This window comes from Plectropomus leopardus, chromosome 6 (genome assembly GCF_008729295.1).
Source record: "Plectropomus leopardus isolate mb chromosome 6, YSFRI_Pleo_2.0, whole genome shotgun sequence".
Taxonomy (NCBI): Eukaryota; Metazoa; Chordata; class Actinopteri; order Perciformes; family Serranidae; genus Plectropomus; species Plectropomus leopardus.
Genome location: NC_056468.1, coordinates 19,730,393 through 19,744,607, shown reverse-complemented (window position 1 = coordinate 19,744,607; position 14,215 = coordinate 19,730,393). Strand labels below are relative to the sequence as shown.

At 39.2% G+C, this 14,215-nt stretch overlaps 1 protein-coding gene across 1 annotated transcript in view; it reads right to left on the bottom strand.

Annotated features, from left to right (window-relative positions):
- The window catches only part of pcsk5b (proprotein convertase subtilisin/kexin type 5b), a 70,291-nt gene that overhangs the window by 18,188 nt on the left and 37,888 nt on the right, over nucleotides 1-14,215 (bottom strand). The window contains exons 10-14 of the mRNA XM_042487824.1: nucleotides 14,090-14,207; nucleotides 5,734-5,922; nucleotides 4,684-4,820; nucleotides 3,841-3,972; nucleotides 3,557-3,659 (exon numbers count right to left, since the gene is read on the bottom strand). Coding sequence (XP_042343758.1) covers nucleotides 3,557-3,659; nucleotides 3,841-3,972; nucleotides 4,684-4,820; nucleotides 5,734-5,922; nucleotides 14,090-14,207 — 679 coding nt within the window. The remainder of the gene's footprint in view (nucleotides 1-3,556; nucleotides 3,660-3,840; nucleotides 3,973-4,683; nucleotides 4,821-5,733; nucleotides 5,923-14,089; nucleotides 14,208-14,215) is intronic.

Below are 14,215 nucleotides of genomic sequence, written 5' to 3'. Positions count from 1 at the left end.
TTAACATGATTAAGAAGATACTGTGCATTAACAAGGTGCGTTTTGAAGTTGTGTGGGTCGGATTGTGCGTTTTTTTGTTTTTCTGTATGGGGAACGACAGTCTGAGAGTGTGTGCATGAATGCAGTGAGCAGAGCAGTGCACATAGGTGTGGCATGAGAAGAGAAAATGAGAGAAAAAAGAATCAAACAAGATAAATGCAAATGAGGAAAAAACAAAAAGAAAATCAAAGAACCAACAAGTGGTTCACGGGTGCAATATTTTTTTGCTATGTTACGTTAAGAAACACAATCAAGTTAACTTTCTGTTTTTCCTGATGTCTTTCAGGATCAGTACTTTGAAATGGGTCAGTGATAACATAATTAGTTCCTCTTAGTTCTTTTCCTTTGTTACTTAGCGACAACTGGCCAGGGATTGGTTGTTGTCTAAAATCTCTTCCTAACATACAGCGAGGAAGCGAACTCTGGAGGATGAAGTGCAAAGGAAGTGTCCATGTCTCCTTGCTTTATTCACTGATGTTTTCACAAAGTCTTTAATCTTTGTCTCTGGGTAGTGCAGTGCAGTTTTTGAAGTTGTTGCTCCAACCGTGGAATATTAAAAAGCAGCTCGAGACCCACCTGTTTACACATCGTGTCTCTCCTCAATGTAGCACATGATCTTGGAGGCCGCAAATAATTACGTTGTAATAATTATAACAAAACTGTTAAACTGCCTCAGAAAGATTAACTCAGGTTAGATTTCCTTTTTTTCAAAGATCCATCTTCAACCAAATAAATTATAATACAATATTTTAAAATGTCTTCTTTTTTTTACTTGACAAGAAGTCACCAGATATATTCATTTGGTTGTTGCATTTAAATAACAAAACATGCAGTAAAATTCTGTTGGAATGCTGCAGTTCATTCATAAAAATGGGCTATTTTACAAATGTTTCTTCGAAGCCTGACAGGACTATAGCCTTAAGCTGATTAAATCCAGTTATTGGTGGATTGGTATGCACCGACATTCAATTTACCTTTCTGATTGAAACCCTCAGCTAATATTGATCCCTCTCTTTATTTGGCTGTCTCTGAACTCTCAGAGGACTTTACTCTCTTTTAAACAATCAAACGATGTTGAAATCACATATGAGCCAGATGCATCTTCCATCTGTAGCTTTATAGCGCAGGTGCACTTTTTAAATTAGGAGGGAAAATAAAAACAAAGTGGCTCTGGTGAAGTCCACAGAGCAATTACGCTAACATCTTCATGTATACTTTGAAAATCTATAAACTTTATTAAACTGGGAAAGGTCAGTGAGACTGAGTGAAAATTAATAATGCCACCTACGTGCTGCTATCCATAGATCAAATGTATACAATAGGCGAAAAGTAAAATGTATTCAATAACTCACTCACTCCATGAGTCATCTTCTTATTTCTTAATTTATTTTCTGTTGATATTAATTTTTAACTAAGTTGTTTGAGTCTGAATCTTTGTTTCAAATAACTTTCACGATACAAAGGAGGAGGGGAGAGACACAAAAACAGTCCATACATAAAGATTTAAAGTAGTTGAGCAGTTTGGGTTTGTGTGATGATATATTGTAGAGACAGTGAACTAAGTTCCACCCACACTGATGGGGAAAACCATCGCTCTCCATTGATTTTGTATTATGGGAAGGAGCCTCCTTGTCATTTCCGTTTGCTAAAAAACAACACTAAAATGCCTAAAAGCTGCTCTGGGGTGGGATGCACTACCAACAGTGTAAAGAACTTACAGCTAAGGTTTATTAGCTGCCAAACCAAAGAAAATGTTGCCTTTGAAAAAACAACTGTGGGATCCTGACACTCAGTGAGCCTAAATGTGCAGCAAGCATCTTGATAATTTCGCCAGACAATCTGTAGAGGTTGAAGGTACCTGTGCTATGCATGCCCTCATTCTGATCTTTTTTTTTTTAGCTTATATGATGATCTTACCTGATGTTTTAATTAAATAGTTATTATCAAAGTATTTTACTGCTGGCCTTTTTGGGATAACACTGAGACAGACCAACAATGTTGGGTTTGTTAATGTAATTTTTCCTCTAAGCGCTAAATAATCACTTGACAAGCTGAGATATAGTGTTTTAAGCTAGCTACAGGCATTTTTTGAGTGTTTCAGCCCTTGGATGCACATTGTGGCACCGATTATTTTCCTCTCTGGTTGATGTGGTTTTCAGAGTATGACGTGTTGTGCTCTGTCTCTTTGTTCTGTCCACTGCAAAGCTGAAATTATCACGTAACCCACAGAAGTTGTATGTGAGAACACATGTCCAAATCAGTCGGATCAGGTATTTAACAGACTTAACTCTGCCAGTTCCCTTGTATAAACTCTGTGTAATGGCTGAGCCTATGTGTGAAAAGAGCAGGTAACTGTCCTGAGAATTCACAGCGAGTGAGTGGACGTGTTGATGACTTTCCTTTCTAGTGGCTCACGTGAAATTGGAAGACAACACTGAAGGGTGAAGAAGAAGGGTCATTTAAACAAAGACGGCAATGCAAATGTCTTAGACGGTGAGACAATAGACTGCTGCAGGGATAATGTTTTTCAGTAGGCCAACCCTGAGGCTAATGTAGCCCTGGTTCGCTAATCAAAAAGCCTATGGGATTTTTCCATTGGATTTGGATCTTTGCCGAAAAGAAGCTCTGTCGTAAACAAACACTTATGACACTTACATGTTTTTGTTCAGAAAGATAATCTTCACAAATGAGCACCATTCTCAGGATTTCTGAAGTGTAAATGAAACTGCCAGAAGTAAAGAGCTAATGTTAGGCTAAGAGGAACTACACTACGGTCGCGTTGCCACAACTACGAGGCTGTAAAGTCGTATTTACGGCACGGTTCAGCATAATGACGCTCTGATTTAGCCACTTGTTAGCAACCGCCTTTTTTAAGACACATAAATGCTTCAAAATTTATGAGTGGTGTGTTTACTGACAAGTTTTATGTCGTACAACAAAACGCGAAAATCTCTTCAGCTTGTGTTAACCACAGACCTTATTTCAGGCTTTTAACCAAAAACCCACTTCAAAAACCCTCTGATTTTGAGACGAGGGAACCAGAGGTGCTGAAATGCAAACAGAATTCCTGGTTTTATTACTGCGGTTCTCTATGAGATTCTGGAAATTCTGTCAGTAAGGACAAATACCAAAATCATCAGACAAATTCAAGAAACACCAAGAAACTTGGTTGTTAATGACCAAATTATGAACTGGTTACGTGACCATGGTGAAATCTGCATCATGTTCTGACTCCTGCACACTCTACTCAGGCGCCACCCCTCATTTACACCAAATAAAAAGTATTTCCAGTAGGTGAGAACACATCTGACACAGAAAATCTCCTCCTGTGTGCTACGTGTGCCCCATTCTCTGTCTTCAGTACAAATAAGAAAATGGCACAAGAGAGACACAGCTTTCTTTTTTGATTTACCACTATTCCAAAGTTCATCCAATAATACATCTTTATGTGCTACTTTCATGTTCTCCAACACACAAGCAATATTCTAATTAATTCAAATTTTGTAGGCAGTCTGACCTGGTGTTGTTCTTGAACTTGAGGAAGTAGTGGAGGCAGTTGATGCAGTGATGTGGTCCAGGACCTTCACAGCCATTCTCATTGCACTCAGGGTCACAGGGGCCTGGAGACACACAGAAGTAACAATGTAAAGAGATGATGACTCTTTGATAAAAATATTATTTTTAATGTCGCAGTACAACTCCGGTTTATCCTGAAAGAACAGTAAAAATAGCAGCTTATGCTACTTTGCAATGCTGCTGCTGGCAAACCTTTCTTTGTACGGCTCTGGATTTATCACTCACCGTTGTACTCCTCTGTGAACTCCTCTTCGGTGGGCGTCAGCATGTCTGTGGAGCGGGGCTTATCGCTGCGCAGAGACGAGTACGGGTGCACAGAGGTGCCATACAGCACCAGTGACCACTCCTTCAGCTTGCCTGAGGAAACAGAGACATTGTAAAGAAAAAAATGTAAGACACAGAATCAATCCCGATGGCGAGCAGATGAACATCCTTTGATATCTATTTGATTTGTACATTTGTTAAACAGAGTTGTCATTATGGTCGACAAAAAAGCTGATATGTAATGCCAGGCAGATGTGCAGAGTTTCTTTTTTCTGTTCAGTTGTAACAAGTTAACTGGGACAGCAGTAAACCATCTTTCAGCACTCTCTATATGATCCTCTATTTTAATCTACTGTAAGTAATCATAATGATGTACTTTAAACTTTAAAAACAAGTTGCTATACAGAGATAAAAACAGAAAATTTGCAATGCAAGTGCGAGATTAGAATAAATTCAAGCCAACTAAGGTAGGTGATTTACATTAAACTCTTAATGATGCACTTGAGAAAACTAGGCACAAGTTACATTGGATTATAGTGATCGTAACAGCTTTTTAGAAACTGCTACTCTCCATTTAAGACTTTATTATGTTGTTAAATTAGTGGGTCATCTGAGCAGTTAAGTTCACTGCCTCCAGAGCAACATGTGTGCTCCTGCTGGTCCGTCGCTCATTCCAGACTTATGTTTTGTCTGTGTCTCCTTTTCCGACAGACTCTAACCAAAATTGAACCAAACTTAAAGAAAAATACAAATGTAGACTGATGTTTCTTTTTTTAATTAAAGAAATGTACAATGTGGTCTTACCAGGTACTTTCTGGCTGCGGAGTTGAGAAGGTGAATCGTAGATCTCTAGGACCCAGTCGCCTGCTGCCTTCTCTCCCCAGCAGTGGGTGGTCATAAACTCCCAGTTCTTAAAACCCTCCATGGAGTGATCAAACAACCTGCACATCAAGAGCACAAGCATGCACACACACACCCATACAAACACACACAATCACACAAAGATATCAGATGAGGAAACAACTCAAGTACTGCAAACACGAGTACAAACAATGTCAACCACTCAACCATATACTCAGTCTCTAATGAACCGTGGACAAACATTGAACAGGACTGCAGTGTATTTGAGGCGAACATGAAGTAGGTACATATTACACGACATTCAGTGTCTAATCCACTGGAGGTTGCTGCATTTTATGAGGTTTTAGCCCAGATCAAAAATGATTTTTTTGTTAATAAAGCAAGCACAGACAACTTAATCCACATTTTTAGAGGATGAAAACTTATTCAAATGGATAATTCACTCATTTCCAATCGGCTTGTTATTATGTGTAAATAATCTGTGGTAACCTTCCCTACATCTAGCCAGTGCCTAAATCTTCTTGCTCACATCTGTGTCATCCAGCGGATTTTCGCTGACTCTTCGCTATTCCTTGAACTACAAATAGTACCTGCTCATTATTGTACAACCTCCACCTGCTCAGATAACAAAAGTACAGAAGTGGATCAAAGGAGAGAGACGTCTCTCTCTTTCTCTCTCGCCCTCAAACTCAGATCAAACTATAAAATTAGTCAGCGCTGAACAAATATAAATCAATATTCTGTTACTGTATTGCCTATTTCTTGCCTTACATTTCATTTTGCTTCAGTTAGTGTTTAAACCCACAAGTCACAGCATTAAGATTTAAAAGCATCTTGCCTTTTTTCAAGAAACAAAAAAAAAATTTTTTTACACCCCCTTAGTGATTTTTTCCCCAGCTTTTGCTTTGACATTCATTTGCAAAAAAAAACTGCCAATAAAAATATACCCTGAAATTGTATGTGGTATTTTATTGTAGATAACATCTCACTTACCTGTTGGCAAGCAGCTGAGACTTAGTCCCTGAGGGTGAGGTCAGATTGATTGACAGGTCCCCACGGCGAGGGTGTGTGATTGTAATACGAACAACCACGTGCTCCAGGTAGATCACATGGTGGTTGGGGTTGTCAGTGCATCCTGTTGCCTTGTACACCGACCTCACCACGTGCTCTGGACGGATAGTTCTGCAGGACAAGATGGGAACCAATCACAAAGTTAAGACTAGGGCCCGACCGATTCATCGGCCGGCCGATTTAATCGGCCGAATATAGCCATTAGAAAATAATCTTTGGCCGATTGACGCCGATGTTGACTTTTATTTTTCACTAATAAAATGCAGGGAACATGGTGTTTTGTTTTTTTGGGTTTTTTTTTTTTTTTTAGAAATTATGTCCTTGTGTTACATATCCAGTAGAGGACGCTCCGACTCCTTTCACGTCACGCTCGACAGTCACCCCACAGCAGAGTGAAGTAGCTAAAGTTATATAACCTAACTTAACCCTCTGAGCCCGGCCTAGTCGCCAGCGTAGTCGCCGGCGACTAAAATGTGTTCCACTTTATGTTAAGTGTCCTAACTCTGAGACCGTTTGTCGGGTCGTCTTACTTTCTTCGGCAGTGTAAAGCTGCCGGCTGTGCCATTCACGGGGATGTCTCCGATGCATCGTAGCTCCTGGAAATCGGGTGTTTTTACGGGACCTTGTTCAATCAATCCGTGATGATAGATCCGATATTGGGTGTCTCCCGTCCATATTTTATTCATATTTCGGTGATAAAAGTATATTAGCATCGATGCTAAACGCCATATTGGTTTACCATGGTTCCTTTGGAGAGAGGTCAGAGGTTTGTTTTGGTCTTTTCGTCCAATGGGAAGACCGTGCGACTCTGTATATCCTTTACCACCCTTCATCTGACGCAAGCTGCACTGTGATTGGCCTAATCCTACTGTATCTATCGCTCTGTGTTATTGGTAGCGCCCCGTGTATTAGAAAAAACGCTCTTAGCCCCTATAATAATAATAATAATGAGACAAGGGTAAATCAGGAGACTGTCTAACAGGCAGGGGTTGACAAAATATCAGACACCTCAATATGATGCTCCTCACACCAACACCCACTACCACCTCAATAATAACCATAATGTCTTTTTTTTAATTGAAAATGTAAAAACTTAATCAGCCAATATATCGGTTATCGAAATTTTTTATTCCCTAATATAGGAATCAACATCGGCCCCCGAAAATCCATATCAGTCGGGCCCTAGTTAAGACTTGAGGAGATGATAAAATTCGTGTGATCAATATTGTCTTTGATCAGTGCATCAAGTTATCAATCAGTCAACTGACATAAACAAGAAAGTCACATCCAGCTCCACAGACATAAAGTATGCAAACCATAAAACACACTTAGACACTGCAGGATTAACCATGTTTCCCTGGTTGTATCAGTACTTTTCATTGCAGCAAAAATGACAGAACTGTCATCAAACATCAACAACCAAAAAAGCAAACAAAAACAGGATATCAGATGTTTGAGCAGAGCAGATGGCCAATCAGGTAAAAACTGTGGCATATAGATGAATTACATATCGCTAAAGATAAAACATGGGCTCTGATTACAGTAGCTTCTGGAAACATACTAATCTTTCAAATTGAGATATCCTTTCCCTTTATTATGAAGCTGTGAAACAAATCTTTAAGGGACAATTCACCAGGAATTAAAAAAATTCATATTTTTCATTTCACCTGTAGTGCTATTTATCAGTCTAGATTATTTTGGTGTGAGTTGCAGAGTGTAGAAGATATCGCCTGTGGTGATGTCTGGCTTCTCTCAAATATAATGGAACTAGATGGCAGTGGAATCATCCAAAAAATACATTTGAAAAAAACAATCAACAGCAATCTCTCTTTCCAGAAATCATAACCTGGTTACTCAAGATAATCCACAGACTGTGTTCATGTAACACTTTTCCTCTACCGAACAACACTTGCTAACCATATAACAGTGCAAAAAGAAGCATGCATCTACTCATGGATGAGACGCTTTCTTCTGTGCAGTGATACAGTTGGTGGGTTCAGTAGTAACAAAATAGTTCCTATATATAACTGCTCACAACAAGGTCTGTGGATTAGTAGCCGGTTCATGATGTCTGGAAAGAGACGTTGAGTTTTTCAAATTTATTTTTTTTATTGTCTCTTTGAGCACCACAAGTCATGTGCCATCTAGTTCCACAATTTTGGAGAGAAGGCAGACATCTCTACAGTCAATGTCTCCAACACTTCAACTGAAACAATCCAAAATGATAAATAGAACTACAGGTAAGACGCAAAATATACATTTCAATTTTGGGGGTGAACTGTCCCTTTAAAGTGAACTTGTACATTTAAGGCTGTAAATTTGTAGAGCTGCCATCTTTTTTTAATTTCAAGGTTTCAAATTAGAACCACGCAGTTGTTTTAAGATAAATTAAACTGGATATCATCTTCAAAACACAGTATTTAGTTGCTCAGTATAACTCTGTGTGCCCTCAGTAAAAATGTACCTGTAGTTTGTTCTGTACGGGAGTGAGGTTGGGAACTGTGGCTGTCTCCCCACACCGAGACACTCTGTTCAGTCAACTCACCAAAAACATCTTCTAATGACTGATATAACACTCAATATCAAGTTACAATACACTGAGGCAATCATGTGTACTTCGATTTAACCTCTCCCAAAGACCAAGAAGCATGCACAAAAGGTTTACACAAAAGGTTTTCCATTTCTCAATCCTCAACCTGCCAAAGAAACCCAGAACCATACGCATGATGACAAAGACATTATTTGTTCTGTTTGCTACGCACAGCTCAGCAACAGGAAAATCACCCAACAGCCAGCACAAACATCTAATGACCCCTTAATATAACTTCTGTGGTATGATCTAATATATAGCGGTACCATGACAAACAGTAAGAACATGGACAGGTCAAGTTCAGGGGACAATGAACACCATTTTGACAAAGAGAGGCTTTCGATTGAGAGCCACACATACATTGCTAATGTACAACAGTTGCACATGAAGCAGCTGTACCCATTTTCCTGCCTGTTCAAGGTGGGAATGTCACGCCATTTTAACACCTAACTGCTCTGTGTAAAAGGTACAATCATGGAATATGCGGACATAGTTGTCTGATCTATAAGCCAGCAGCCGAGGAAGTAAAAACGCTAAATTGACGTCTGTGTAAAATGGACATCCGGCAGGAAAAGAGCATGCACAGGATGGGTGTGACGTTTTGAGGATGTCTTATGTGTGTGATGTGCCACCGAGAGATGTAAAAAGCAGCTAGCAGCAGTTAGCAAATAACTGAAAGAAGCAGCCAAAAATGTCCACAAATTTGGAAAATAATGAGGTCCAGGAGCTTCTTACCCCTCGAGCATAAGACAACATCAGCCGCCATGTGACAGAAATGGCAAAAAATTGTTATTGATTGCCATTTCGGCCATTGTTAATTTAGAAAATGCAGCAAATGTGTATGTTATATGTCACACTAGTGGTTGACGTTGTTGGTTTGCACTTCACTACACACTTTTTCTTGTTTATGCAATACCAGCATGCTGTCTAAAACACACACTTGAGTGTAAAGATGCCTCCACTGATGTTTTTTTTATGTATTTTTCTATGTAACACTGCAAAGGCAGCATTTAGAAGGGACTTTGTCATGGGCCTACAGCATAACCTCTGTGTAAAAAAGGGCTATTAACTCACTACAACCCTCCCCGATTTTACAAGAAGACTCCCGCTTTTCGCTGCACATATATATATATATATATAAACATATATATATATATATATATATATATATTAGTATATTATATATACACTTTTGCCAGAGAGAATTACCTACTCCACATTTAACTATATTTATAAAGGTAGAAGTCCACTCAGATAGATATCTATACCCTACAGAATGACCTCCTCCGATACTTGCTCTCTCTCTTTTTATATATATATATATATATATATATATATATATATATATATATATATATATATATATATACGTATCTGGTTATTTTTATTCCACATGTTGTCAAGAGAGAGTTAAAGACCATTATTGCCAGTGACTCCTGCTGTTTGATCCTGTATTGGAAACTGTTTTATTAGATTGCCTGTTGTCAGGGTTACAATGACGGCGATGACATTTTAAGAGTCTAAGTGATACAGCGCAGATGTTTATCATTAAGAGGAAAATTACCCCAAGACAATTATCGACTGGTAAACTGCCTTTAGCTTTTGCAATGACGATGAAGTCTTTTTCCTGGAACAACATATTACTTGAATTTGGTTCAAGGTTTAAATGAAACAAACAGCAACACAATGCGTAATTGATTACTAAATTTTTTCTTTTTTGCCATTAAGTCCATATAGTGCACATATAGTTTTCTTAAATATTTATTGAGAATATAACCATCCTAAATTATGATTAAGTGATTTTGTTGGCTGTGGGATCATGCTATTGATAATTAAATCACAGCTAAATGTGCCATTTTGTTTGTGAAAGGCCAAAACTGGCCAGCAATATGAATTGAAATTGAAAATGGAAAATAAATTTTAAAGTATGTATTTTAAATTAACATAAGTGAAATAAATTCACCTGTCATTTAAATTTGAGCCGCAAATTAGTATGAAAGAAGTCAGTCTGTTATGAATGTTTTTGCATTACAATCCATAACAATTTCTCCATTTGTCTTTCAATTCATTTACAAAACTCTCCAGAGACTTAAAGTCAATATAAACAATTAACATTAAAACAACTGAAAACAGAGGAAAAACAAGAAATTTGTGTGAGCTCAAGCAGACATGATGGAATGAAAAACAGAGGGAAAACTCTGATTGTCTCTTTCCGACGTAGTGGATGACTGCTTGGAAAGCGGACAGCAGTAATGGCTAGGGAGTCTAGCGCTGATATCACAGCTCTGGCTTCTCCATGACACAACACAGATAACTGAACCGCTCGCATGGGACCGAGCAGAGGCAGATGATGCACAGCTGATTACCACCAGCCTGATTGCGCACAGATCAGGCAGTTTTTCCTGGTGCGTGCTCCAAGTGGAGTGAGGCGAGCGATTGCAGACAGACATTACCGAACACAGTCAAAGGGGCCAGCCAGAGGGTGTGTGGGAACGGCAGAGAGGTGACGGCTGCACTCATGTAGCAAGTTCGAAGTACAGAACACACACATCTGTAGATGCACCAGCAAACAGGGTTTCCACAGCTTAAGGCAAGTTAGATTTGAGACTTTTTAATGCCACTCAGAATTCAATTTGAGACCAATTTCAAGAAGAATAATCAAGAAAGTGGAATAAACATGAAATGACATCAGAAAAGAACTGGAAAAAAAACTAGCGTTTGTTGGCGAATTTTTTTTTTGTCCATTTTGTATTTCTAACTCTGCATGTGTGATTCCACTGCCTTGATTCCCATTGTGCCGAACTTGAAAACTTTTCGCAAACTTTCATGGTTTCAGCCCATACCATGAAAATCTTGGTTGAATTGCCATTTTTCATTGAATTTGCACTTTCCCACGTTATCCAGGGTTCAGTGACAGCTAGCTAACAGACAGTGGATCCTCTGCTCTTAGCATCCCAGCAAAAAAACAAAATATAAGTGTTTGTTTGGTTCCACTGCGTGCTCTGTATGACATTAATGCCAGAGGAGGCATTTATATATGCTAAGCATTTTAAGATTTTAAAAAAACAGCATCATAATAAAACGATCATTAAAAATGTTGCTTTCTATGTCTGAGCATTTGAGCAAGAATTTTGAAAGACTGACTTAAGACATTTTAATATCAGTTAAGGCATTACATTTAGATGAATTAATTTAATGCTTTGAGAATTTAAGGATTTGCGGGAACCCTGAACAAAGGAAAACAGAGAGTACCTAGACCTGCCTCCAAAATATATGAACACAATCTATGACACAGTCGCATATTCATGCAAGTGAGCACAGAAATGTTTTTCAATTACTTTATATTCAATAAAAGGATTCCTTTAAGCCCGGGTAAAGTGAATTCAGAGATTTGTTTCAAAACACATTCTAAATGTTGGAAACTGATTGTTGAAAACATGTTACAAAGACCTTTTACTAGATAGTACTGAATTGGGGAGTTAGACAGTTGACTGTTTTTTCACAATTTTCCTGTTTTAAGATTTTTTGGGCGGGCCTAAAACCATAGCTCGATGACACACTGGAGCTATACTCAGCATAACCCCTCCCCAGACAATGTAGCAGTATAAAACGAGAAGCATCATTAGCATAGTCCCGTGATTGGACGTGGCCCCCGCTCCTCAGAGAATACTGTGCATTTTTTCTTGATTTAGAGACGTTCTTTTACATACTTCTTTCTGTGATGTGACAAACTCACAACACATTTTAATTATCACTTTACCCGGACTTTAAGAGAAAGGAGTATTTCATACTTTTTAGGGCAGTCTAAAAATTCAGTTTTGTACTGTCTTAACCAGCTTTTATGACTTTTTTTCTCTTTGTTCCAAAAACAAAACAAAGCCGTATGTTTCGTGGTGATTGCCTACTTCTACTTCATTGCAGGCCTGTCATCTGGCTCGATGGACGAAGCGTAATTCTGTTCATGAACAAGGCTTAACTCCAAGTGACTGACCATTTCACACATTTCATAAATACACTACACATGGAAAAAGGGAGGCTAAAATGACATGAGCGGTAATCTCTCTGTGAGCCAGCACACACTACATGAGTAGAGGTCTGAGCACAACTGTCTCTGACACAAGCTGGACTTTACATAAGCCTCATATGGACTGACTTGTGCACTGGAGCAGAACAGACAGAATGACACTGATAATGCTGCAGTCGCTGTCCACCGAGCCTTGGACTGAAAGCAAACCAGTTCGGGGCCCAAGTTCAGCCAGTCAGCCTAACACAGAACAGTGCTCAGGCTTCCAGCTGCATCAAGAATAACAAGCTGTGAAGCCCTGGCTCTCTCCTTGTGTGTGAGTGTGTGTGCGCGTGTAGTAAAGGTCTTATGTGAGAAGCACTCTGCCAGAACTAATGCTTGGCCCCTATCAAGGTACTGCTTGCACAACTGCACTCTCAAACACATGCCGGTGCATAAAACATCAGGGACAGAAAAAAAAGAAGAGGAAAAAAAAGGAGAAGGATGTTTTATCACATATGTTGGTCTCAGAGTTGAGTCACCACTTATCTGGCATTTCACTTTGAACTCCGAGAGGCTGCTACAATAAATGTGCATCTTTAACTAAAGAATGGCCATCTTTTATTTTGGCACAGAAGTAGATTTCCAGAATTGCTGCAGTCAGTTTGGCTTCTTAGGTCTAAGGCTGCATTTACGCCAAATCAGGTGTTGCAGGGAAGTGCTACTTCTCCCATTCAGCTGAAAGTGGGTAATGGGTCTAGGCTGCTGCGGTGGGGCTGCAGAAGGATGATGGGGAAAAAAATACAGCGTCCTGCAGCGAAAAATTGAAACAGAATCATCTTTTGGAGAAATACAACCCAACATCACGCTGAGGTGGCCGATCACGCAACTGGTGATCAGACCCGAAGACGCCTACAGTCCACAGGAACAAGTGATACAGTCTCTTTCTGTCATTAAATATTACAGTGAGTCAAAGAAATAAAAAATGTATTAACAGCCCGTGTGTACTATCCTACAAAGGAGAGTACTCGCTTTGTTTTTGTGTGTGCACACATCTTCTGTGGCAGTAAAGATACTACAGTAGTGATAATCAAAACGGATTCTTCAAATCTTTAAAGCCATAAACAAACTTACTAATGACAAATACTAAGCAGGGAGATTAGCTTTTATAGTTGGTCTCCACTCCCACACTGCTGAACAACCCTGCAGCTTCTCGCTGCAACGCCTGATTTGGTGTGAATGTAGCCAAATTAAGGGAAATATTTATGATGCAGCATACAATGATATCTGAGAAAATAAAGAGCTTTAAACTTTACAGCAAGAGCTTTGGAAGTGCCTTTCCCCCTACACAAAGTGAGGACCATAGAGAAATGTTTTCCAAGTATGGTGTTAAAGAACTCGGCTACACAGAGAGGTTTATCAACAACATGTCAGTGTAACGTCTGCATGTCCACATACTTTTGGCCATGTTGTTGATATTGAAATGTTAAAGGACACTCATTGTTCATTAGACAATACAATATATACAATAAATATCCTTTTCATTTGTGTGATCAGAAAGTGGGCTGGTCACTTAGGGCCACTTGTCAGCATTTAATATGTTATACTTATTATTTTCAAGCTTGTATGTCAAGATATGTTTCTGTGTGTGTGTGTGTGAGTGAGGGTGTGTTTGTTCGTTCTACCTTATTTGTCGGTCTGCACTCTCCACACAGACGTGCTGAGTAGGGACTTGCTTCCATCGCTCCGCCTCCTTCACCATCGCCTCAGCGTCCATCAGACCAAAGCCGTACAGGTGGCTGACTGTAGGA